Source organism: Castor canadensis, chromosome 4 (assembly GCF_047511655.1).
Source record: "Castor canadensis chromosome 4, mCasCan1.hap1v2, whole genome shotgun sequence".
NCBI lineage: Eukaryota > Metazoa > Chordata > Mammalia > Rodentia > Castoridae > Castor > Castor canadensis.
Window position 1 is genome coordinate 57,759,089 of NC_133389.1, and position 26,842 is coordinate 57,785,930.

Below are 26,842 nucleotides of genomic sequence, written 5' to 3' on the forward strand. Positions count from 1 at the left end.
CCATGGTTGTTTTTTCAAAACATATTTTTTCTTTATAAATCAGTTTATAAAATTTATAAACTAAATTTATAAACTGATTTATAAATTAGTTTATCTAATTTATTAATATTATCTGTGACTGTTCTTGGAGAATTTCCTAATGAACAAGAATGTATATCCAGTATCTTTGGTCTGGACACGGTCAGCCAGAATCACAGCCACTGCTCTCTGTGTTGATCCAATGGGATGTCTTATAAGCATCCTTTTCCCAGCTCTTGAAGTCTCAGCTTATAGTGGTCATGGACGGACAATTTCTGTTTAATATAAAGGTTTTTAAAAATTCTTGCTTCGACCCCACATCTCTATCTAGTATGATTGTTATTAACTCAAGTCTAGGCTGAATGATAATTATTGACATTTTTTATTTTTACTTTTTTGAGATAGTGTCTTGCTATGTAGCCCAGGTGGGCTGTGAACTCTAGATCCTTCTCTTTCAGCCTCCTGAGTTCTGGGATTACAAGGATGCACCACCACACCTGCCAATTACTGACATTTAGTGCACCTAGAACTAAAGTGGAATAATATAATATTCTGATGCAGGGTTTTCTTACTAATTTATTTATCTTGACTCTAAGTTTGATGATTTTGTAGAGTTACTCTGTTGTGGTTAGGCCCAATTCAATCATAGAGTTAAGTCTGGTTAAGATGGAGAGATTTTCTTCTTGGAACCCACTTGTTTTATTTATGTAGTTATACATAGCTCAAGGCTATATTATTATGCAGGTTCCAGTGTCATGGAAACCAGTGAAGCAATTCTGTGCTTCCATATCTAAAATCTACTGATTAAAATACAGTTTAACTGCAAAAACCTAAACACAGTATGGAGGGAAAAGGAGATGCTGTCTGTATATGATAGAAAGCTTTAACATAATGAAATAAATCTGTTTTCTATCATAATAAAAGAAGGCTCATAAATGTTTATCAGTATTACTGGGCATCCATTTCTTCTTATTTTCTCCTGGTGTTCGCTTGTGATTGTGACTTTGTGGCTATCTTGGAATTAAAAATCAGTTTAATTCTGTGGTTCATAAGAAGCAAGCTTCTGGTTCATTTCGGGTCACAACCTATCTTAGTGAGAGCGGAGTCACCTGGGATCAGCCTGCTGGCTCTGCTGTCCCTTCCTCATGGTGCCATAGTTCCATTTGCCTGGGTTGATCCCAGCGATGGAGATGGAGAGAGAAGGATGTGTCAGTGTGGCTAGAGGAAGGATAGAAGGCAGGTAGGGAAGCAAAGGCTTTGCTTTAGGATATTGGTGGTATTTTGTTACTGGCAACTATGTGTGACTTGTTACTGGCAACTATGTGTGACAACAGCAAATGCCCAGTCTTAAAGGACACTGGTGCACGGCTCGCGCTGCGGCCCGGTCACTCACCTGTGCTGCTTTGGATGGTCCTCACCGTGGTGGTGGTGCGTGGCGGGGAGGACGACCTCAGGGACACGCACTCGTCATCTTGGGAGCAGCCCTTCTCGATGGCCCGCACGTAGCTGTGGCTCCGCATGCGGAAGCAGCCGGGCATGGGCAGGTCCAGCGCCTCCACCGCCTGCGACTCCAGCTCGCTGAACACCGACTCACACACGGACTCGAACTGCCCGTTCACCTCCATCTCGCTCACCTGCGCACACACAGGGTTGCCAACACCTGGCGGTTACCACCTGGTGGAGGGCCCACCTCTCCCTTGGAGGTCTCTTCAATTCCCCGAAGAAAGGGCACTCGTCACATGAAACTCAAGTGCATGCTGTTTATTACCTTTAAGTTACAAATGAAAAGTGAATGGGGTTGGGCAGCCTTACGCCAATCCTCCAGATAGAGGGGATGATAATTTTATTTTTATTTATTTATTTATTTATTTTTGTGGTGCTAGGAATGGAACCTAGGGCCTCCTGCATCTGTTATCTTTCTAGAGGGTATATGTGCCCCTCCTCTTTTTTTTTTTTTTTAATAAAGCTTGAATCACAGAGTAAATATAATTCTTTGATTTGTTTGTTTTTCCACCTTAACTTAACCATCTGGATGAAACATTTATTCTTAATAGGATTGTTCTTCCTCTTACAAAGATACAGAAGAAATTAATCTATAACTAAACAAATAAGACTTACATCTTTGGAAACACTAGTCAGATTAAGAAAGAGGAATTTATCAGTTCATGGTCAGAGCATGTGCATTTCAGTATAACTTTTCAGCAATTTGTATCTTAGAAACTTAATATTTTTACTGTGTCTTTTGAAGTGACTAGTTTCTCAGATAGTTCCAAAATCAACTGAAGCTTGAGTGTGACGTGTGGAAGCATGCCTTATATTTTCTGGCAAGACACATTCTGTACAAAAATAGACCAAACCTAAATATGTCAAAATCTTGAAAAGCACTATGAAGATTTTCAAACTATTTACAGGTATTGCTCTTCTTTATAAAAAGCTGATATGGTTCACAAATTGCTTATAAGTACATTTTAAAAAGATCTTTGTAATGGTGCCCACTTTTTTGTGGAATCTGTTTTGATTTATTCTTCTCTGTATACAACTCACATTGGATTTGAGTATGAATTATAAAAAATTATGCCGAACTGGAAGCTCTGGTCAACATCCCACTTTGGAGCTGACTTACTAGAGATTTGGGATCAATTTTGATTTTTTTTGAGACTTCTGGAACTTTTTGTCTCAATCTTTCCTGATACTGAATTAATAAGTAATTGGGAATTCAACAGATTAAACTATAGCTAAATTTAGAACACAGGCTGAAAACTATTACAAATTTTAACTGTCTCCTCATTTTGCGTTATCTGAGGATGTGCTCATGGAATGACTGTTGTCAGATAAAAGTGACCAATTACCTTAAGACATATGCATTTTCTAATAAGTCTTTATAGTTTAACAATAGTATTTTTATTTATTTTATCTAGTTTGATATAAAATCCTTGCACAGTTTCAAGTCAAATAAATACATGCATCCATATTAAAATTATAGCTATATCTTTCTCTATAAATGCTTGTTTATCAGGAAGTATACAGACATACATTTAGAGATCCAGGTATGTGATTTTTGTAACCAACTGTCAAATGGAATGAGGGAAAGGAAGAGTGGTGCCAAAATCTTAATTATAAATGAATCTAGATGTGGATTGAGGATGTATAGGAGTCTTTGTATTATATGTGTGACTCTTCTGTAAGTTTGAAATAATTACAAAGTAAAAAGTAAAGTATGTGTACATATATGATTTGTTTGATTTATATACTAAACATTACAAAGAAATCATAAAATATCCCTGTCAAAGTTACAAACATTAAACTTGGTTGACCTAATCTGTTATCTTTCTAGAAGGGTGTATATGCCCCTTCTCTCTCTCTCTTTTTGGTTTTTTAAATTTGAATCATAGAGTAAATATAATTCTTTGATTTGTTTGTTTGTTTTTCACTTAACCATCTGAGTGAAGCATTTATTCTTAATAGGATTGTCCTTTCTCCTACACAGATACAGAAAATCAAATGAAATACACCTGTAACTTAAAAAATAAGACAAACACCTTTGGAAACACTAGCTAGATCAAGAAAAAGAAATTTTCAAGGTACCTCAGTAGCCATTCACATGTCCCACCCTAATCACAACTCCTACCTCCAGTAGTAACTTCTTCTACTCCAGTTTTATTGCAAACTTCATTGCATTTGTTTACAGATTTTTTTCACCAAGACCTTGACCCTCTAGCTTAGTCTTAGCCATTGAAAACAGTGTGATATGTCTTTTAATTCACTTTAACAGACATTTTTTTCTCCTTCCTTCCTTCCTATGTAATCCACACTGGCTTCAAACTCCTGATCCTCTTGCCTCTGCATCCTGGGTGCTGGAATAACAGGTGTGCACCGCCAAAACTGGTAACATTTCTTTTTATTGAGGAATACGGGCCATTTGGCTTGTACAGCTTCCCACAGTCTGAATTTTTCTGATTTCATATTCATTGTGAAATTTGGCATGTTCTTCCGTTTTTTTTTTTTTTTTTGTAGTTCCTAAGAACTTTGAGCTGGATCCAGAGACTTGATTTGACTTGGGTTCAATCCTTTTGGCTTGACTAGCGGTCATATGATTTTTCATCAAAGGGCACAGTATGTCTGGGTTGTTTCTCTCATGTTGTTAGGAATCATTTATACTCAATGCCTAGATCTATTAATTCATTGAGGGCTGCAAAATGGCAACATTCCAATTTTATCATTACTTTATAACTATTAATTGAAATGTTTTAATAAAGGCATGTTTCTTCTCATATTATCTGGTTCCTTAATGATTTCATTACTAGGGAATGGAAGGATAAATGCTTGATTTCTACCACTTTTGTTTACAGTTTTTGAGATAATAAATTTGTTCTCTCTTTTCTTCCAAAGATTAATTTCTGGAATTCCATACATCAGCTTTCACTGACCCTCTCCCCACTCTGCCCTCAGAGTCTCCTTGTGGTCTCTGACTTTGTTCTTCAGGACTCCATTGATTGTAAGAACAAAGTGAGAGCAGTGGCCCTACTTCAGGGTTTCTCTGATAGTCAGATGCTTTGCTGATCAGCCTCATCATCATTTCCCCTATACATTATCTGTTCTAGCCATACAAGCACTGCAATATACCACCACCACCACCATCACTGTCTCACAAACACTACCATCATTGCCACCATTTTTATCACCACTACACCACCACCACCACCACTGACATCATCAGCACTATCACCACCACTGCCCCCACTGTCATCATAATACCACCACCATCACTGCCACCACCACCACCATCGTATCACCACCATACTGTACCACTACCACTACCACTGCCACCACTGACATTACTAACACTGCCATGACCACCACTATCATCCTCACCGACATCCACACCACCACCATCACTATTACTGTCACTACTATCATTACCTCTATCACCATCACCACTACCGTCACTGTCACTGTCATCCCAATACTACCAACACCAACAGTTTTAATTTGTACTTTGATTATCACAATGCCTCTAGCCTTTCATCCTTTCCAATCCTTCCTACATATTGTTTACCAGATTAATTACCCTACATCAAAGTTCTAATCATAACCATTTCATGCTTAAATGCTAACATTTTATTAATCTTTACTTAATCCCATTCTTAATGAATTAAGTTCTGTTCCTTGGGCTGGGTATACAGGGACATTCATAAAAACATGTCTCCAGGAAAATCTTCAGAATGGATTTCCTAGTGCTGCCTCTGACAATATTCTAAGGTCCAAACAGATGAAAGCATTCACTATTCCTTGAATGTGCTTTAGGCTAGCATTTCTCAAAGTTCAGAGCAATGCTACTTTAGCACAATCCCTTGGAATACTTGCTAAAATGCGAGTCCCTGGGTCTCATTCTTAGATGCTCTCTTTTTTTAGAGTTTTGGATATTTAACAACTTTTTGTCTTTTGTGTTGGGATCTTGCTGACAGTTTTGTGACCATAGGGAAAATTCCATTTAACACCATTACTTTTGCCTTACAGGATTATGAAAATACAAAGCAATCAACACAGTGCCTAACCCAGTAAGTTGCTAATAAAAGGAGGCTGTTAATGTTAATCCATAGTATTTTTGTTGTGGTCTAGTAAAATAATGTTTGTGAGACAATTTTTATTCTTTTCATCAGACTACAAACCTCTGAAGGGACAGTTATTATGCATACTTGGTATTGAATAACTTGCAAAGATCTGGTCCAGTGTTTTGCTCAAAAAATATCATTTCAATTAATGGGATGGTACTTATTCTTTTTAAATGGGTTATAAATTCAAATCCAGAGCCTCTAAGATCATTTAAAAAATACCCTTTTTTGTATCCTCTTAGGGAAAACCCCCTGAGGCAACTTCTGCACGTTGGTGGCCTCTGAAGGCAACAGAGTCAGCTCCTCCAAGAGTCCCAGATTCTTTCTTGGCCTGAGCTGAGGACCTTTCTGAGACTTTTTTTTTCTTTTCTTTTCTTTCTTTATTGTTGTGCTGGGTGGGGGTTCATTGTGGCATTTACAAAGCTTCTTGTAATGTATCAAACTTTGATGGAAGAGCCTGAGGAATTCTACCTGAAAAATTTGGATGCAGTATTCAGTTGCCCTTATCAAGTCTTCATGAGTCTTGGTACCAGTTCTCAGAAAGGGGATTCTATGTCATTAACAAAATGCAACATTCCTTAGGACCTAGCTAAGGTAAATAGCTCCCATTTTGTTCCCTGCGTGAAAGTCCTGCCTTGATAAATTGTGTTGTCTTCTAGTACTTTCATGAGTAGACTTTGCCTTGGCTTTGCCAGTGACATTTACACTGTGCATCTATTCTACAAACATCTTTACATCTGAAGCCTCATCCATCAACTCCTTCCTGACAAACTTGATGGCTACCTGATGAATTTCCAAGGATGCCCTCCTTGTGACTGACCCACCTGCAGAGCAGAAGGCCCTCTGTTCTGGTGGACCATTGACACCAGAGTGGGCTGTGGCTGAACATGTGGCACGCTCCTGCAGCATTTGACTGCAATTCCTGTCTGATCCATCAATGGTCTACCTGGGGAGGGATGGTATCCTGGCTCTCGCTCTCTTTGTTTTCACTAAACTGAAGTTAACTGCTCATGGCCACTACTAACCTAGCGGCACTCACCTGGCTTATGGTGCTCATGGCTCTCATGTAGCTCTCATTCCTGGAGCGGAACTTTGGTGACGTGAGCAAGCCTGCGGGGTCAAGGCTGTCCAGGCTGCGGTTGATGGAGACCTCACTTACTGCCCTCAGGTAACTGTGACTCCGGATCTGGAGTTTGGGTGAATGTTCATTGGAGATCCTGGAAGACAACAATGGAAGAGGTGCCTTTACTTGTTTTCCAAAACATGGGCACTACTGTCATTTGTGCAGCACCCTAAGTACTAGGGCAAATAATGTAGATGTCCCCCCATGTCTGCTAAACTCCCCAGTCGTGTGTCAGAGGGCACATTATTTTAGGTTTGACTTTTTGTTTTCCTTTTAAAATTTTAATTGGCATATAATAATTGTGTGTATGTATGGGGTGTAGTGTGATATTTCAATGCATGTAAATAATGTGATCAGTTAAGTATAACTGGCATATCCACCACCTCAGACATCGATCATTTCTTTGTGTTGGGATCATTCAAAATCCCCTGTACTAGCTGATTACAATATTCAGTTGAGTGTTGTCACCATGGGTGCCTGGCTATGCTATGGGACATTAGAAGTTATTCTTCCTGTCCAATTTTACCTTGTATCTGTTAACTGTCCTCTTTCTATCTCCTCTCCTACCCCCTCTTGCTAGCCTCTGGCAACCACTATTCTATTCTCTACTTCTATAAAGTTAACTTTTTTAAAAATAATTTTTTTATTAGGATACATTTACTATTCAAGGGGGAATTTGTAGTGATAATTCTGACCAGACTTATTTGTACATTATTTATATATAAAATTAACTTTTTAAGCTTCATGGATAAGTGAGAACAAGCACTATTTGTCTTTCTCTACCTGACTTATTTCACTTAATGTAGTGTCTTCTTGTTCCTTCCGTGTAACCACAAATGACAGGATTTCATTCTTTTGTATGGCTGTATAATATTCTGTCTACATTTTCTTTATTCAGTCATCTGTTGATGGACACTTAAGGTTGATTCCATATCTTGGCTATTGTGAATAGTGCCACAATAAATATGGGGATGTGGGTGTTTCTTCAAAATACTAATTTCATTTCCTTTCCATATATAAACAGTGGTGTCGTTGCTGGATCATATAGTAGTTTTATTTCTAGTTTTTTCAGGGGCTACCATCCCGTTTTTTCATAATGGCTATACTAACTTACATACCCAAGAATAGTGTGTGAGAGTTACCCTTTCTTCACACAAGGAAAATCTTTTGATAGGTAATCATCAATCATCTAATGTCTGATGGCACTAGAGAACAACTAAAATTCTCTTCAACCATGAATTGATTTTTCCATTCACATTTTCCTAGGCATCCTAGGGAGGGAAGAATAGCGGTGACTGTCCAGCCCCAGAATTCTGTGTGTGCAATGTATAAGGTTTTCCTTTGTAACTATTTCTTTCCCGGGGCCATTTTTTTTTAACTCACTAGTAACAGCAAGTAGGTTTGTATTTGTATCTATCCACTTATCTATCTATCTATCTATCTAATTTTAAATCTTTCATGTAATTGAGATTGAATTTCGTGAAGAAAACAGAAATCTTAGCCATTAAAAATGCACACATTTCTGAATCTTGATATACAGAGACAAGCCTTGGTGCTCTTTGGATTTATTCCAAGGTACATTGTAGAGTACAAAAGTAGGAAATACTGTTTCAAAAAGCCAAGCTTTACAGAAGTACACAAAGCAAAGCAGGAAGTGGGAGTCCCTCTCTCACCTGATTCTGCCTCCAGACAGCCACACCCCTAAGAGAACTACTCCTAGCAGTGTGAGGCACATCCTTCCTCACTCTGTCTATGAATATATTGATAATTTAATTCAGTTAGTAATGTGAAAGCTTGTTTTCACATGGAATCAGAGTGATTTTGCTTCATTAAATTTCTTTAATTTTGATTGTAACACGATTGCAACTAAAAATGTTAAGCTGATAGGGAAAGAGATGTGCACTCAACCTAGCTGGCATTATTTATCATTAACCTAGAGATCTAGCCAATGATACTAGCAAATAAAAAATAAATATATAATTAAATATTTAGAAGGTAAAAAGTCAACTGAAAAATCATGAACTAATAAGAGAGAACCTAATGGTAGCTAGATACAAAGTCAAAATACAGAAACTAATAGCTTTTTCATATATTTCAACCACCAAATAGAAATCTTCCCTTTTTTTTGGTGGGACTGGAGTTTGAACTTAGAGCTTTGTGCTTGTAAGGCAGGTGCTCTACTGCTTGAGCCACACCTCCACTCCATTTTGCTACGATATTTTTTGGGGGATGGGGATCTCATGAACCATTTTCCCTCAGTCCTCTTGATCTCAGCTTCCCAAGTAGCTAGGATTATAAGTGTGAGCCACTAGCCCTCAGCCCAAATAGAAATCTTACTTTAAATAGCTCATTTAAACTGGTAGAAGGTAAAATTAATAAAAATTGTAAAAGTGCACCAAACTTTTTTGAAGAATGTGATAAAATTTTATGGAAGGCAAAAAATAGGCCCAAATAAATGCAAAAATTAATAATTTTCATGGATGGAAATACTCGATTATGTACACAATTTAAATCTCTCCTAAATTAATCTAAAACTTGAATATAATTGTAACAAAAATCCTCACAGAACTTTTTTATTGGAATGTTGCAAACCCATCTTCAAGTTTTTTCTTTATTTTCATTGCACTTCAAAGTTTGTATGAAGTTAATGGGAACATTATTTATAAGACAACAAAGGTTGAAATAAGTTGAATGTCCACGAAGTAACGAATAGACAAAATGTGGTATATCCATACCACAGTATATTATTTAGCCACAGAAGAAATGAAGCACTGATACATGCTACATATGGTTAAACTATGGTAACATCAGGATAAGTGAAAGAAGCCAGTCACAAATGACCACATATTACATGATCTCACCTATATGGAATGTGCAGAAGAGGCAAATGAATAAAGACAAAAGTATATTAGCGATTGCATACAGCTAGGTGAGAAAGGACAGGGACCATGATAGCAGTAAGGGGTGCTATCTAGATGGGTATGGAGTTTATTTTGGAGTATTGAAAGTGTTTTCAAATTGGTGGTGGTGATAGTTGTAAAATTGTGAATATATTAAAAATACATTTGAGATGGATGAAAGGTATGGTGTACACATTATATCTCAGTCAAGCTATTATTAAAACTATATGAAGTCTCAAAATAATCAGATTTCTTTATGAAGGAAGTTTAGAGAGTGGACTAAAGTGGGAAAACTAGAGAAGAAAAGCCAGTCATGGCTGCAATACTGCAATGGTCTAAACACAAGTGATAAGGACATACTGTCGCTTGAGAGGAGTAGACAGATTTGAGAATCCACGTGAAAAGTAAGTGTGGAAGATGGGTAAGAAAGTGGCCTCTCAATAGACAGAGAGTATAAGCAAACAAACAAACAAATAAATAAAAAAGGAGAGGAGTGCCCTTTGTGCTCAACTTTATTCTATAGCTACAATGATGAGAACAGTGTGGTGTTAGTGAAGGAACAGACACGTCAGTGAACAAAAATAAGGACTCCAGAAACAGATTCAAATATGTATTTGGATTTAAGATCCGGCAAAATATAGTAGCTCATATAGATGAAGAAGAGAACAACTAGAGATGGAGTTGTGCATTCATTTTGGGAAAATTAATTCCTACTATTCATGTAGATTAAAAATAATATTAAAACCTTTAAAATGTTCTAATATGATATAGATTATATTTTATAATCTTAATTTCTATATTCTTCCACTTAAGAAATTACCAGCATATTATGAAAATAAATAAACTATAAGTCATATACAAAAGAATATGAGAAAGGTCTTAGAAGCCCATTTATTTATTTATTTATTTTTATTTATTTATTTATTTATTTATTTTTTCATTTTTCTTTTATTATTCATATGTGCATACAAGGCTTGGGTCATTTCTCCCCCATGCCCCCACCCCCTCCCTTACCACCCACTCTGCCCCCTCCCTCTCCCCCCCCCAATATCCAGCAGAAACTATTTTGCCCTTATTTCTAATTTTGTTGTAGAGAGAGTATAAGCAATAATAGGAAGGAACAAGGGGTTTTGCTGGTTGAGATAAGGATAGCTATACAGGGCATTGACTCACATTGATTTCCTGTGCGTGGGTGTTACCTTCTAGGTTAATTCTTTTTGATCTAACCTTTTCTCTAGTACCTGGTCCCCTTTTCCTATTGGCCTCAGTTGTTTTAAGGTATCTGCTTTAGTTTCTCTGCATTAAGGGCAACAAATGCTAGCTAGTTTTTTAGGTGTCTTACCTATCCTCACCCCTTCCTTGTGTGCTCTCGCTTTCATCATGTGCTCAAAGTCCAATCCCCTTGTTGTGTTTGCCCTTGATCTAATGTCCACATATGAGGGAGAACATACGATTTTTGGTCTTTTGGGCCAGGCTAACCTCACTCAGAATGATGTTCTCCAATTCCATCCATTTACCAGCGAATGATAACATTTCGTTCTAGAAGCCCATTTAAACCTATAAACCATTAAGAAAATGATTGACATAGTGTTATTTTTTTCCATAGAATTTGCCATATTTTTCAAGCTTTTTTCTGTGTCAAGTGATTTTGGATTATCCTGGACATTTTGAATATTACGTTACAAAATGGAATTCTATTAAAATCCTTTGGAGATTTTTTTTAGAAAGAAAATGATTGACAAGTAGAAATACATAAAAAATTTAAATTTTTGTTCAGTCAAAGACACTGTCTACAAAGCTAGGAAAAAGAGTTGTTGAGTAGGAGAATGTATTTGCTGTACTACACAGCAAAATAAAAAGATTCCATGTTATAATATCTGAAATGAACTTCAACATGAATACAGGTAATGCAGTTAACTCCACAAACATGGGAAAAGTCTATAAAGTGGTAAACCACAGGAAAATAAATACATGATTTCTCAGGAAAATAAACTTACATGTCAGCAAGTACATGATAAGATTGTTAATCTCACTAGTAACTAGAGAAACGGTGGTTAAAAAATAATATACATTGACACATCCCACCCATGTCTAAGTCCTCTATTGGTAAAAATATTCCAAATCTCCTCTTAGTAGCAGTGTGTATGATTGTACCCATCTTCGACCACATGTGGAATTACTTAAGTGCCATAGCTGAAATCTATAGTCTCAATATTACTAAAACCCAGGGACTTGATTTCACTCTCGCTGATCCAGAGAAAGCAAATTAAACAGATGTAGAATGTAATATCCAAAGCAAACCTCTCACGTATTTTATGATTACAAACAAGGAACTGGTTGTTCTAGAAACATGCCTTATGGGTTTTCCAAGTAGCTCACAAACACAATACCTCTGCCAGGTCAAGCAAATATTTTCCTGTGTTGTATGTTATTATGGTGAATCACACTGGGTCACATTACAAATATCCATGCCAAAAATTTCAACCAACCAACAAACTGCAGAAGTCACTTTCTCTTCAAAATCCTTTTTAAAAAAGAAAAACAGAGGCTTAGTTTGAAGCATTTATAATTTAGAGTTCACTTCCTCTTAGAACTTGAGAGTTCAATGACAGATGTGTTTCTTTGGCTATTTTGCAACCTGACCCAGGGTAATGATATCGCCAACATAAATGATGTTGCTATTCTGCATGGTTATCAGGGCAGCAGTGGGGGTGGCTATTTTTGTAAATGGTGTGTATTCAAAAGAAGTGTCCGATGTTTTGAGAAATGAGTGTCTGCTGGCTGAGATGGGGAAATGAGGCATCACTGCAACCATCAGTCATCCTGACCACTTGTTATGAAATAAGGAATAGTTCCAAAATGTCAAAGTGAAAAAAATCATTCAGAAGGAATTGAACAGTTCTACTTTAGTGAGTCATTGCCGATAAGACAACGCATGTACTCATAACACATGAAACATAAGGAAATGAACTGTTTTATCTAGAGAGCAGAGGCCACAGCTATCGACAGGAAGGGTACAGCCTGTACCTGTGCAGAAATACTCAGTAAAGAAACACCAAACAACACATTGATTACTTTATCTTCACCCCAAAAGAAGTTGATCTGCTGACAGCAAGGGAGGTGGCACATTGAGAAATATTAGCTCATAGGAGATTATTTTTCAATGTTGGCCCCTTGAAATGACATTCATCCTTTCCCACTCTTCTTCCTCAATGACTTATGCGAGTTAACTTTGTGTAGTGTGTCAGAACAGAAGTGAGATTTTAGCCATGCTGGGCCACCCATTATTGTGCCCCAAAGCCCTAAGGTGATTGTGAGGCTACCATCAGAAAGAAACGAAAGTGCAATGATATTCAGACCACAAAGATTTAAACCAATGACTCAAGACAGAAAATGGTCAACTTTGTAATGTCTGATTAACAATACAACTTCAGATGGTTGGTGATACTTTTCTCCAGAGAAGGAAATGCTTCCTGATTTCAGATCACTGAGTCCAATGGGAGAATCTCTGGATGAGAGTGCCATCCTCCTGGTCACTGCCTCTCACATAGATGGGATTACAGGCATAAGCCACCATGCCTAGCCCTTGGTTCTGATTTATAAAACATATTTGAAATATAAAGTGATTCCACATGATCCAGAGGAAACCTTTCATTGGATTAACTTTGTTCCTTTTCAAAAGTGAATATATTTGACCTTGGTCATGACACTTTTATCAAATCATAGTTATAAACACTCATGGCTTAAACTGAGAGGGTTTGATTAGTTGGCTTTCAATGTGGAAAATGGTACTTTAATGGGTGACAACATTCATCACTAGTTTTAGGGACTCAAACACAGAATATTTTATTAGTTAATCTGCTTTGGTAAAATGGAGTCCAAGTTTCTTAGCATTTTCCTGTCTTTATAAAAGTATAATTTTCATTGTGGTTGTTTATTGGGTAGGTGCTTCTTGAGTTATTTCTACTTTATAACATACCTGAAATTTGCTGGAGGTGTACCTTAAGTGGGAGAGCTCCTGCTAATAAGTATGTGTCCTTGTGTTCAAACTCTACTACCACCAAAAAAAAAAATGCTCCTTTTGCTAGGCACAGTGGCTCATGCCTGTAGCTACTTGGAAGATGGAGATCAGGAGAATTGAGTCTTGAGGCCAGCCCAGACAAAAAGTTCTTGAGACCCAATCTCAACCCATAGAAGCTGAGCACAGTGATGCACACATGCCATCCCAACTCTTTAGAAAGCATAAATAGGAAAATTGCAGTTTCAGGCTGCTAGGGCATAAACACACAACCTTACCTCAAAAAAATCAAAAGTAAAAAGGTCTGGGAACATGACTCAAGTGGTAGAGCTCCTGCCTACCGAGAGTAAGGTCCAGAGTTCTAACCCCAGTACTGCCCCTCAACCCTCTTACATTTATTACCATTTATTAAACATCTAGCTATTGCTAATACCACTCTATAGATAAAGACACCGTGGCTTCAAGAGTCTACATAGTGTTGAAGGGAATTTAAGTGGAACCTTTGACTTATAACTCCAGAGTCCTATTATCTTCCCATCTTCTGCTTCTTGGAGAATCCTGCCTGTTTTCTTTCTGTAACTTGCCCTTAAATATGTCTATCCCTTAAGATATCACCATTGTTTATTTTCTACTTTTATTCTACATTCATTCCTTAAGCAATCTGATCTACTCCATGACTCCTATCACTTCACACTAACCCTCCAATGTATTCATAGTCCATAGCTCCGTCCTAAATTTCAACACTAACCTTTCAACTAACTACTGTGCATTTCTTCCTGGGTGCTCCAAAACCCCATCACCATCCTCAAAATTGCTTTTGTTTTATTTTACATTAAGATGAATGGTACCAAAAACCTATCCAGTCAACTAAGTCAGAAATGCAGGTTTGTCTCCAAATCCACTTGATCATCACACCTTCTTGTTTTTGCTTCTTATACACATTTAAAGTTGGCTTCCTCTCTTCCTCAACACTTCTTTCTCCACTCTTTGCTTACTTCAGGCTTCACCTTGGTTTTCCTAGATAGGCTCCTGCCACCAGTCTTGTGCCCTCCATTGCTGCTGGAGTTACTTTGATACTCTCCCTCTTATCCTCCTTTGTGACTCCAGTAGGATAAAGTCTAAATTTTACCCACTTTTCTAGTATCATCTTTTGCTATTTCCTAATGTGTACTATGCATACACTTGCATCTTCTTTATCTTTACACACACTGTTATCGTTCTTGGAATATTCTCTATCCTCTACTTTTACCCACATAATTCTTATTACACTTAATTTTAGCAGGTCACTGGTGTTAGAACATCTATTTCAGTCATCTCTTTTTAGAAAGTCTTTGTCCCTCCAGACTAAATAAAGTATTCTTCCATCTGTACTCTGGTGTTTTTTATCTTTGTCTGTTATGCACGTTAACCATTGTTGCAGTTACTTTTTATGTGTCAATGTACTATACTTATTTGAACTGTTGATGGCAGAATTAGCATTTCATTCACTATGTTACATACTGTACACTGACAAGGGATTTTTGTTTTTGTTTTTTGAGACAGGGTCTGATTATGCAGCCCCAGCTGGCCTTGAATTTGATTCTCCTACATCGTCCTCCTGAGTGCTGAGATTACAGGTATGTGCCACCATGACCGGTGGAATTAAAAAAAAAAAACGAAGAATAATAGTTAACACTTGCTTTGAGAGCTTTTTTTATGCCAGGCAATGTATGTGAATGATCTCATGAAATGGGTGAACAAGTGCATAAATAAAGAGGGTATTTTGATAGATCATTTCTCTGAACCTGAAGCTGCTTCAGAATATTTTCTTTTTTCACATATACAGATCTCATAAAGGATCTTTATTAGTGTATATTAATTGTATGAAAGAATGGGTTTTATTATGATATTTTCATAGTGTTTATAAGGTATTTTGATTGTGTTTACCCCCATATTCCCATTGGTCAGCCCTCTCCCCTTCCCATTGGTCTCCTCCTATTCCCTAATGGTCTCCCTTCTACTTTCATTTTTTTTGTTTTGTTTTGTTTTTAAGATTTCACATTTGAGAGAAAACATATGATACTTATTTTTCTGAGTCTGATTTATTTTGCTTAACATAATGGTCTCTAGTTCTATCCATTTGCCTATAAATCACATGATTTCATTTTTCTTAATGGTTGAATAATATGAATCGTGTATATGGAACATTTTCTTTGTGGGTACTTAGACTGATTCTACAACTTGGCTGTTGTGAATAGTGCTCATGAAGTTTTTTTTTTGTGTGTGTGTGATATTGGGGATTGGACTCAGGGCCTCACACTTGCTAGGCAGGTTCTCTACCACTGGAGTCACACCCTTTGTCCTTTGGACTTTAGTTTGTTTTTCAGATAGGCTCTTGCACTACATTTGCCTGGGCTGACCTGGAACCAGGATCCTCCTGTCTCTGCCTTTTGAGTAATAGGGATTATGGATGTGCACCACCATGCCTGGCTCATAAATGATTTTTTGAAAAGTTTTCTTGTGATATGATTCAGACATCATAAATTCACCCTTTAAACTTCAGTGGATTTCCATATATCCATTGAATTCTGTAACCATAGCCACATCTGTTATAGAGCTACATTTTAGAACATTTTCATTATCCTTGAAACAATTTTGCACCAATTAATAGTCACTCTCTTATTAACCCTATTCCCCAAAACCTGGAAACCACTCTTTGTCTCTATGCCTTTGCCTCTTCTGGAATGAAGAAGAGGCAAAGGCTACATGGAATCATATAATTTGTGGCCTTTTGCATCTGAAATCTTCCATTCAGCATGATGTTTTTCAAGATCCAACCATACTGAGCCATGTAAATATGTCATTCATTTTTGTTACTGAATAATAACATTCCATTACAGTGAATATCTCCTGCAATTTGTCTATTTCTCTGTGGACATTTGATATATTTTCACTTTTTGGTTACTATGAACAATCATGTACAAGTTTTTATGTCAGCACGTAAAAACTTTGTAGGAAAACATTATTCAAGATAAAAAAACAAGAAACTTTACATAGGAGTGGAACTTTTGGAATAGCAGAGTAGAATTAAATTAATATATATTGGCAAAACAGCAATTTTTGAACTCAGAAAACCAAAGGCAGAAGGTTAATTATTTAGCCAACAAAAAAATACTGAATTTAGATAAAAACAGTGGAGCCAGTGGCTATTTAACTTGACTATATGTCCATTTCTCTGGTCCCCAGTCCCATGGGGACCATGGTATAGAGCTGACACAAGACAGTCTCACAACCAACAGAGGAGATAAACTGTTTTTGGAGTTCTTAAGACCACCATCTTCAGTGAGCAGTTGATATTTTACTGGCTTCACAACTTCCCATAACAGCCCCACTTCCTGGAAACTGGTGCTATTTGATCTGATTGGAAAAACCCTGTCTTGAGACTGTTATTGAAAACAGTAGCACTGTTGACAACCTAGATATTTCATGCTACAATTTCAGTTGGAGCAAACAAGAGCCTGGCCCAAAATTTACAAGAAAGACCTGGGAAACCTAATGTTCGTACAGAATATTGAAAAGTTCCATAGGTTGCTGAGGATCTAAAAGACTTCATGCATATGCAGGGATGTGTGTATGTCTACAGAAGACCTGGGAAAAGAAAAGGCTTGGGTATTCTGGGTGTGGTAGCATCCACCTGTAATTGCATCACTCAGGAGGTGGAGGCAGGAGGATCATGAGTTCAAGGTCGACTTGGGCTACATAGTGAGATCCTGTATGAGCAGGGTCTCAAACTAAGGCTGATTTGCAAGCTGCTTGAAATTCAAAAGCATTACCTTACATTCGGATATCCCTGGCAGAAGGTGGAAGATTTATTAGCTTAAGGTATTTAAGGAAATTCCAAGATGGTGGCCAGAGGGAGGAAACAGAAAGTGTGCTTCCTAAAGTAAAATCTTGGAGAGATGCTGGAGATACACATTACAGGAAAAACCACCCAGAAGAGGCAAAACTTTGACTCCTCCACACTTCCAGCCTGCGCATAGCATCTCCACTTCACATTAAACAGAGAAACCAGGAGGGCTCCTGCACTGCCGCCAGATGCCAGCACCCAGATGGCTTGGGAAGAAGCAGACCACAAGGTGAGCTAAGCGGTACGTGGTACTCCCACAGACAAACCTGGGTCAGATTAGCATAGCCCCCAGGACAGACCGACCCCCACCCAGGGAAAAAAGAGAAACTGAGTAATAAGCAATAACAACAAAAAAGACATGTAGCAAAGAGGGTGGGGTGCCCTGAGTGCCAAAGGAGGGGAGGGGCAATCCCTCATGGAACTGTAAATAAACAAGCCAGCCAGAGAAGGCAGAAGCAGCAGCACACACCCAGCAACCAGGAGCGGGAAAGCTTGTAAAAGCAGCGGTGGGAGGAAAAGTCCACAGGGGAGAGGGGAAGACCCACTTCCGACGTGAACTGTAAGTGAACACGGCGGCCTGAGAAAGCTGGTGCAGTGTCACCTCCCCCAGTGTGCTTGGAAAGGGGAAAGCTTGTAGCAGTGGCTTGAGCACAGGAGAACTCTGAGTAAACAAAGTCTCCAGGGCCAGGTGAGTGTTAAGCTCACTCCTGATATCTGCATAAATAACACTGCCAGCAACAGCAGGCTGACAGTAGCGGGCAGGCAAGCCACAGCCACAGATAGCCATTCACAGAACTGTCTGCAGACTCTTTTTTTTCTCTCTTCCTTTGATGAGACAACAACCAAACTACACCTGCATGCTGAAAAACTTACTGAAACTGTATTGCACTTGAACTTGGGACACTTTGTGGTGGTTTGTTTTGTTTTGTTTTGTTTCTTTCCCCTTTAATGAGACAATGACAGAACTACTTCTGAGACACCAACTCCAGGATTGGAGGCTGAGGGACTAACACCAAAATTATTAAGACTGAAACTTCATTACATTTGAACTTAGATATTTTTTAATTTTATTTTTTCATTTTCATTTTTATTTTTTTCAATCCTCTCTCTGTCTCTCTAATGCCTGTTCACCTTACTGTTGATTAGTACAATATCTCTCCTGTTTATATCTTTGAAACTTTTGTTTGTTTGTTTGTCTTGTTTTTTTACTTGTTTATTTGTTTTTCCCTTTTTCTTTAACTTCTTTGCTTTCCCTCTCCTCTCACCCTTCCATTTAAATATCACCATTGTTATTATTACAAGCTAGATTCTGCTGGGTATTGAGGGGGGGGAGAGGGAGGGGGCGGAGTGGGTGGTAAGGGAGGGGGTGGGGGCAGGGGGGAGAAATGAACCCAGCCTTGTATGCACATATGAATAATAAAAGAAAAATGAAAAAAAAAAAAAGAAACAAGCTAGAAAATACTTAATTGCACACAGTACAGGGACAATAACAACACCAAGGGCAATGACAGGAAGACAGAAAAAACAGGGAAGCCAGTTTCCCCACAGAAAAAATTAGTACAGGAACCAGAGGGAAATGAAGAAAACAGATACTCAGATCCAGACTCCAACAAAATGAAGATAAACTATGCCAAAGAACCCAATGAAGCCCACAAGAATAATCTAAAAGAAGAAATACTACAGGTAATCAATGAGAATTTTATAGAGATGATACTGGATATGGTCAACCAAAATGTACAACAGACACTCAAGAAATTCCAACACAACAAAAATAGAGAATTTGAAAAAGCACAAGAAGAAATAAAAGGAACCATAGAAGCACTGTATATACATCAAAGTGAAACAAAGAACACAATTAACAAAGAGATAAATGAACTCAGGACAAAAATAGACAACATTAAAGAGGAAATAACTCAGGATAAGGAAAACTTCAGAAAAAAGAACAAAACAGAATTGCAAAACAAAATGGAAGGCCAATCCAGCAGAATAGAACAAACAGAGGACAGAATCTCAGAACTCGAAGATGAAAAGGTAATTAAAGGAAAAACTGAAGAACCATTAGTTCAACAACTCAGGACCTGTAAAAAGAAAATGCAAGAACTCACCAACTCCATCAACAGACCAAACCTGAGAATCATGGACATTGAAGAAGGAGAAGAGGTGCAAGCGAAGGGAATGCGTAATGTATTCAACAAAATAATAACAGAAAATTTCCCAAATCTAGAGAAAGATATTCCCATACAGATTCAAGAGGCCTCCAGAACACCAAAAAGAACAGACCAAAATAGGTCTACCCCACAGCATATTATCATTAACACAACAAATACAGAGACCCAAGAAAGAATATTGAAGGCTGTAAGAGAGAAAAAACAAATAACATACAAAGGTAAATCCATCAAAATCACAGCAAACTTCTCAACAGAAACATTAAAAGCAAGAAGAGCTTGGGGAGAGATCTTCTGGGCACTGAATAAAAATAACTTCAACCCCAGGATACTCTACCCAGCAAAACTATCATTTAAAATAGATGGAGCAATAAAAGTTGTCCATGATAAGCAGAAACTAAAACAATATGTGACCACAAAGCCACCACTACAAAAGATTCTTCAAGGTGTTCTGCATATAGAAAGTGAAACCCAACATAACCATAAAAGGGTGGGCAGCACCAAACTACAGGAAAAGAAAAAGCAAAAAAGTAGAGAGTAACCTCAACTTAGGTACACACAATCAAACATTCAAACAACTAATACAACTAAATGACAGGAATTACCACATACCTATCAGTACTAACACTTAGTTAATGGACTTAATTCACCCATCAAAAGGCACTGTTTGGTGAAATGGGTTAAAAAGGAAGATCCAACAATTTGTTGCTTACAGGAGACCCATCTTACCGACAGAAATAAGCATAGGCTTAGGATGAAAGGCTGGAAGAAGATTTACAAAGCCAATGGCCCCCAAAAACAGGCAGGAGTAGCAATACTTACCTCTGACAAAGTAGACTTCAAACCTATATTGATCAAATGAGATAAAGAAGGACATTCCATACTAATAAAAGGGGAACTAGCCCAAAAGGAAATAACAATCATCAACCTATATGCACCCAATATCAGTGCACCCAATTTCATCAAACATACCCTGAAGGACCTAAAAGAATATATTAACTCCAACACAGTGATCGTGCGAGATTTTAACACCCCATTAACATCAATAGATAGGTCATCCAAACAAAAAATTAATACAGAAATCCTAGATCTAAAATATACAATAGATCAAATGGACCGACTTGATGTCTACAGAACAATTCATTTAACTTCTACACAATATACATTCTTCTCAGCAGCCCATGGAAACTTCTCCAAAATAGATCATATCCTAGGGCACAAAGCAAGTGTCAGTAAATATAAGAAAATAGAAATTATACCATGCATTCTATCTGATCACAATGCAATAAAACTAGAACTCAACAACAAAAGTAAAGACAAAAAACATGCAAACAGCTGGAAACTGAATAACTCATTGCTTAATGAACAATGGGTCATTGATGAAATAAAAGAGGAAATTAAAAGTTCCTGGAAGTCAATGAAAATGAAAACACAACCTACTGGAACCTATGGGACACAGCAAAGGCAGTCCTGAGAGGAAAGTTTATAGCCATGAGTATATATATTAAAAAGACTGAAAGATCCCAAATCAATGACCTAACAATATATCTCAAACTCCTATTAAAACAAGAACAAGCAAATCTCAAAACAAATAGGAGAGAAATAATAAAAATAAGAGGTGAAATCAATGAAATAGAAACCAAAAAAAATACAAAGATCGATAGACCCCTGGCAAACCTGACTAAAATGAGGAGAAAAAAAACCCAACTACCCAACTCAGTAGAATCAGGAATGCAAAAGGGGAGACAACAACAAACACCATGAAAGTCCAGGAAATCATCAGAGACTACTTTGAGAACCTATATTCAAATAAATTTGAAAATCTTAAAGAAATGAACAGATTTCTAGGTACATATGATCATCCAAAACTGAACCAAGAGGAAATTAATCACCTGAATAGATCTATAACACAAAATGAAATTGAAACAGCAATCAAGAGTTTCCCCAAAAAGAAAAGTCCAGGACCTGATGGATTCTCTGCTGAATTCTATCAGACCTTTAAAGAAGAACTGATACCAACCCTCCTTAAACTGTTCCATGAAATAGAAAGGGAAGGAAAACTGCCTAACACATTTTATGAAGCCAGTATTACACTTATGCCTAAACCAGGCAAAGACACCTCCAAAAAGGAGAACTATAGGCCAATCTCCTTAATGAACATTGATGCAAAAATCCTCAATAAAATAATGGCAAACCAAATTCAGCAACACATCAAAAAGATCATTCACCACGACCAAATAGCTTCATCCCAGGAATGCAGGGGTGGTTCAACATACGAAAATCAGTAAATGTAATAAACCACATTAACAGAAGCAAAGACAAAAACCACTTGATCATCTCAATAGATGCAGAAAAAGCCTTTGATAAGATCCAACACCATTTCATTATAAAAGCTCAAACTAAGAATAGAAGGTAAGTATCTCAACATTATAAAAGATAAAACAACAAAAAAAAGATATGACAAACCTATAGCCAGCCTTATACTTAATGGAGAAAAACTGAAACCATTCCCTCTAAAATCAGGAACTAGACAAGGATGCCCACTATCTCTACTCCTATTCAACATAGTACTGGAATTCCTAGCCAGAGCAACTAGGCAAGAAGAAGGAATAAAGGAATACAAATAGGTAAAGAAACTGTCAAAATATCCCTATTTGCAGATGACATGATCCTATACCTTAAAGACCCAAAAAATTCTACTCAAAAGCTTCTAGACATCATCAATAGGTATAGCAAGGTAGCAGGATATAAAAGCAACATAGAAAAATCATTAGCATTTCTATATACTAATAATGAACGAACTGAGAAAGGATACATGAAACAATTCCATTTATAATAGCCTCAAAAAAATCAAATACCTAGGTGTAAACCTAACAAAGGATTTGAATGACCTCTACAAAGAAAACTATAAACTTCTCAAGAAAGAGATTGAGGAAGACTATAGAAAGTGGAGAGATCTCCCATGCTCATGGATTGGTAGAATCAACATAGTAAAAATGTCTATACTCCCCAAAGTAATCTACATGTTTAATGCAATTCCCACAAAAATTTCAATGACATTCATCAAAGAGATTGAAAAATCTACCATTAAATTTATATGGAAACACAAAAGGCCACAAATAGCCAAGGCAATACTCAGTCAAAAAAACAATGCTGGAGGTATCACGATACCTGACTTCAAACTATATTACAAAGAAATAACAATAAAAACAGCAAGGTACTGGCACAAAAACTGACATGAAGACCAGTGGAACAGAATAGTGGACCCGGATATGAAGCCACACAACTATAACCAACTTGTCTTTGATAAAGGCAGCAAAAATATATGATAGAGAAAAGACAGCCTCTTCAACAAAAACTGCTGAGGAAACTGGTTAGCAGTCTGCAAAAAACTGAAACTAGATCCAGGTATATCACCCTATACCAGTATTAACTCAAAATGGATCAAGGATCTTAATATCAGACCCCAAACTCTAAAGTTGGTACAGGAAAGAGCAGGAAATACTCTGGAATTAATAGGTATAGGCAACAACTTTCTCAATGGAACCCCAGCAGCACAGCAAGTAAAAGATAGTATAGATAAATGGGACTTCATAAAACTAAAAAGCTTCTGTTCATCAAAAGAAATGGTCTCTAAACTGAAGAGAACACCCAAAGAGTGGGAGAAAATATTTGCCAGCTACACATCAGACAAAGGACTGATAAGCAGAATATATAGGGAACTTAAAAAACTACATTCTCCCAAAATTAATGAACCAATAATGAAATGGGCAAGTGAAATAAACAGAGCTTTCTCAAAAGAAGAAATTCAAATGGCCAAAAAACACATGAAAAAATGCTCACCATCTCTAGCAATAAAGGAAATGCAAATTAAAACCACACAAAGATTCCACCTCACCCCTGTTAGACTAGCCATCATTAAGAACACCACTAACAACAGGTGTTGGCGAGGATGCAGGGAAGAAGGAACCCTCTTACACTGCTGTGGGAATGTAAACTAGTACAACCACTTTGGAAAAAAATCTGGAGGCTACTTAAAAAGCTAAACATTGATCTACCATATGATCCAGCAATACCACTCTTGGGGATATACCCAAAAGACTGTGACACAGGTTATTCCAGAGGCACCTGCACACCCATGTTTATTGCAGCACTATTCACAATAGCCAAGTTATGGAAACAGCCAAAATGCCCCACTACTGACGAATGGATTAAGAAAATGTGGTATCTATACACAATGGAATTTTATGCAGCCATGAAGAAGAACGAAATGTTATCATTTGCTGGTAAATGGATGGAATTGGAGAACATCATTCTGAGTGAGGTTAGCCTGGCCCAAAAGACCAAAAATCATATGTTCTCCCTCATATGTGGACATTAGATCAAGGGTAAACACAACAAGGGGATTGGACTTTGATCACATGATAAAGCAAGAGCAACACTCTGCGTTGCCCTCAATGCAGAGAAACTAAAGCAGATACTTTAAAGGAACAGAGGCCAATAGGAGAAGGGGACCAGGAACTAGAGAAAAGGTTAGTTCAAGAAGAATTAACCTAGAAGGTAACACACATGCACAGGAAATCAATGCGAGTCAACTCCCTGTATAGCTATCCTTATCTCAACTAGCAAAAACCCTTGTTCCTTCCTATTATTGCTTATACTCTCTCTTCAACAAAATTAGAGATAAGGGCAAAATCGTTTCTTCCAGGTAGCAAGGGTATGAGTGGAGAGGGAGGGGGCAGGTGGTTTGGGAAGGGGTTGAGGAAGGGGGCAGAAATGACCCAAACATTGTATGGACATATAAATAAAATAAAAATTAAAAAAAAAAGGAGAGTGGTGGAGGGGGTGAATTCAAGTATAATTTATTTGATACATTGTAAGAATCTTTATAAATGCCACAATGTACCCCCACCCAGCACAACAATAAAAAAATGTCAAAAAAATTAAATAAACTCAAAAAAATTATTTTTTTGATCTTAGGGTGCATAAGCTTCCTACATATCAAACTTGAAACATTATAATATCCTTAAGGTGAAATTTTTTAAATTATAATTTAAAAGAAAGAGCATTTATTTAATCTGTCCATGACAATTAATTTTATGTTTAAAAGTCCTTTATCTACACTATCAGAGCACAATGAATCTCAAAATGAATCATTAGCATGTATGTGTGAAGATTTTCCTGTGCTCTTCTACACCACCAAAATAAAAGCAGGAACAACCAGAAGATACTGTCTGCGTTGAATAGTGACCATTGACTGAGATGTCACAATTGTTTCCCTGGCACTCCTTTTAGTTCCAGTGAGGTATTAGGAAAAGTCTTCTAACACACAATGGAAAGCATAAACTACTCAATGCCTTTGGGATAAGTGTCAAACTTTAGGAACAAGCTGTTTGGCACTTAGTTTAACCCTCAGAACAGTGATTGACAAGTCAAAATAGTAGTGACTAAAAATGTGTAAAAATGATAAAACTTATGGATGCTATTTAAATGTCATAATAATTATAAGACCTTTCGCAAAGAATCTACCCTTTCTAAGCCTGTTTCCTTATCAATAAAATGGGTATAATATATAACATATACATTATAGGACTATTATAAAGATAAAATAAAACATAGTATATGTTACTTACTATGTGCAAATTTATTTATTGTACAAGTTTAAGCTGCTATATGATCTCAATTTTTGTCATATTCTGTGCTTTTAAATCCTTGAATAAAAAGTTAGTGTTGAATTTTGTAAAAAAAAAAAAAAAAGGTATTTAAGAATATATTCTGACCAATCAATAGCTGATCACTTAACTATGCCAACCATAGGGAGATTCCAAGAAAACAAGTCTTAAAATATAAAGCCAAGAATTAAAATAAAAAAATAAGCAGTGATGTGGTGGGTGTACATTGCAGGGAATATAGAATCTAAAGAATTAGTCCAGAAAAGTACTGATGAAAATAAGTAGCAGGGTTAAACACCAAACAAACTTAGCGATCTTAATGATGAAAAGGAAACTTAGATGAGGAGAGAGAAATGAAGGGAGAAACTTGCAAATTAAGAAACTCAAAACACATCCCAAAACAATGAAATAGAAAAAAATCGAGTATAGTGTCCAGTGAAGCACATTTGAATGATAAAAATAAATAAATGCAATGGAGTAATTATAATAAGTGTTAGGAAAGTGGCTACTTTTTAGAAGGAGACAATTGTGATTGGGAATGGAGTAAAGTATCATTTCTTGAGTTGGATGGTAGTTACAAGGGTGTTTGTCTTATAATAATCCATTAAACCATATCCTTATTTTGTATGATAGTCTGTATAGGTTTTATTTTTGAATTATAAAGGTTATGAAAGAAAAGAGGGATAGAAGGGCATCTGGTTCAAGAGTTGTTGAATTATCTAAAAGGCACATTTTCAACAAAAATTATGAGATACACAAAGAAATAAAAAAGTGCAGATCATACACAGGAAAAAAAGCAACTAATAGAAAATGTTTTTGAGGGGGCCCTGATGTTGGGCTTAATAGACTTTCAATTTGTTATAAATAACCTCAAGGAATGAAAAGAAACTATGTATAAAGATTTAAAGGAAAGTATTAAAAGCTATGTACCACCAAATAGAAAATATCAATAAATAAGTACATATGATAAAAATTTAAATATATATTCTATGGTTCAAAATAATAATTGTTAGTTTTGAAATAAGCTAAGTAAGTAATAAATATAGTAACTAAGTGAATAAGTTTTCATTACTAAGTAATAACTAAAATGTAAATTTCACTTGAGGGGCTCAACAGCTGATCGAAGAATCAATAAACTTTAACATAGGCAATAAAAATTTATATATTATTGGAATTCAATTAATATTAATTTGAACTAGACTAAGTTAAGATCCATGTTGTAATTTCCAGAGCAACCACTGTGAAAAATAATTAAAAATATATAGTATGAAAAAGAGGAATTTAAATGGTGCACAAATTATGCATATAATACTAACAAAGCAATAACAGAGGAATAGAAGAGAAAAAGACACACAAGACATCTAGAAAACTCAGTGAGTTGTGGCCTGCTTATAATCTCAATACTCAGGAGGCAGAGGCAGGTGTGGGAGGCTTTCCTCCAGTTTGAG

The 26,842-nt window shown here is 36.8% G+C and overlaps 1 protein-coding gene across 20 annotated transcripts in view; it reads right to left on the minus strand.

Moving 5' to 3' along the window:
• Positions 1 to 26,842, minus strand: part of Dlgap1 (DLG associated protein 1) — an 888,020-nt gene that overhangs the window by 184,641 nt on the left and 676,537 nt on the right. For all 20 annotated transcript variants that reach the window (XM_074070239.1, XM_074070238.1, XM_074070237.1 and 17 more), the window contains 2 exons: positions 6,670 to 6,847; positions 1,412 to 1,652 (listed from right to left, as the gene is read on the minus strand). In XM_074070239.1, coding sequence (XP_073926340.1) covers positions 1,412 to 1,652; positions 6,670 to 6,847 — 419 coding nt within the window. The remainder of the gene's footprint in view (positions 1 to 1,411; positions 1,653 to 6,669; positions 6,848 to 26,842) is intronic.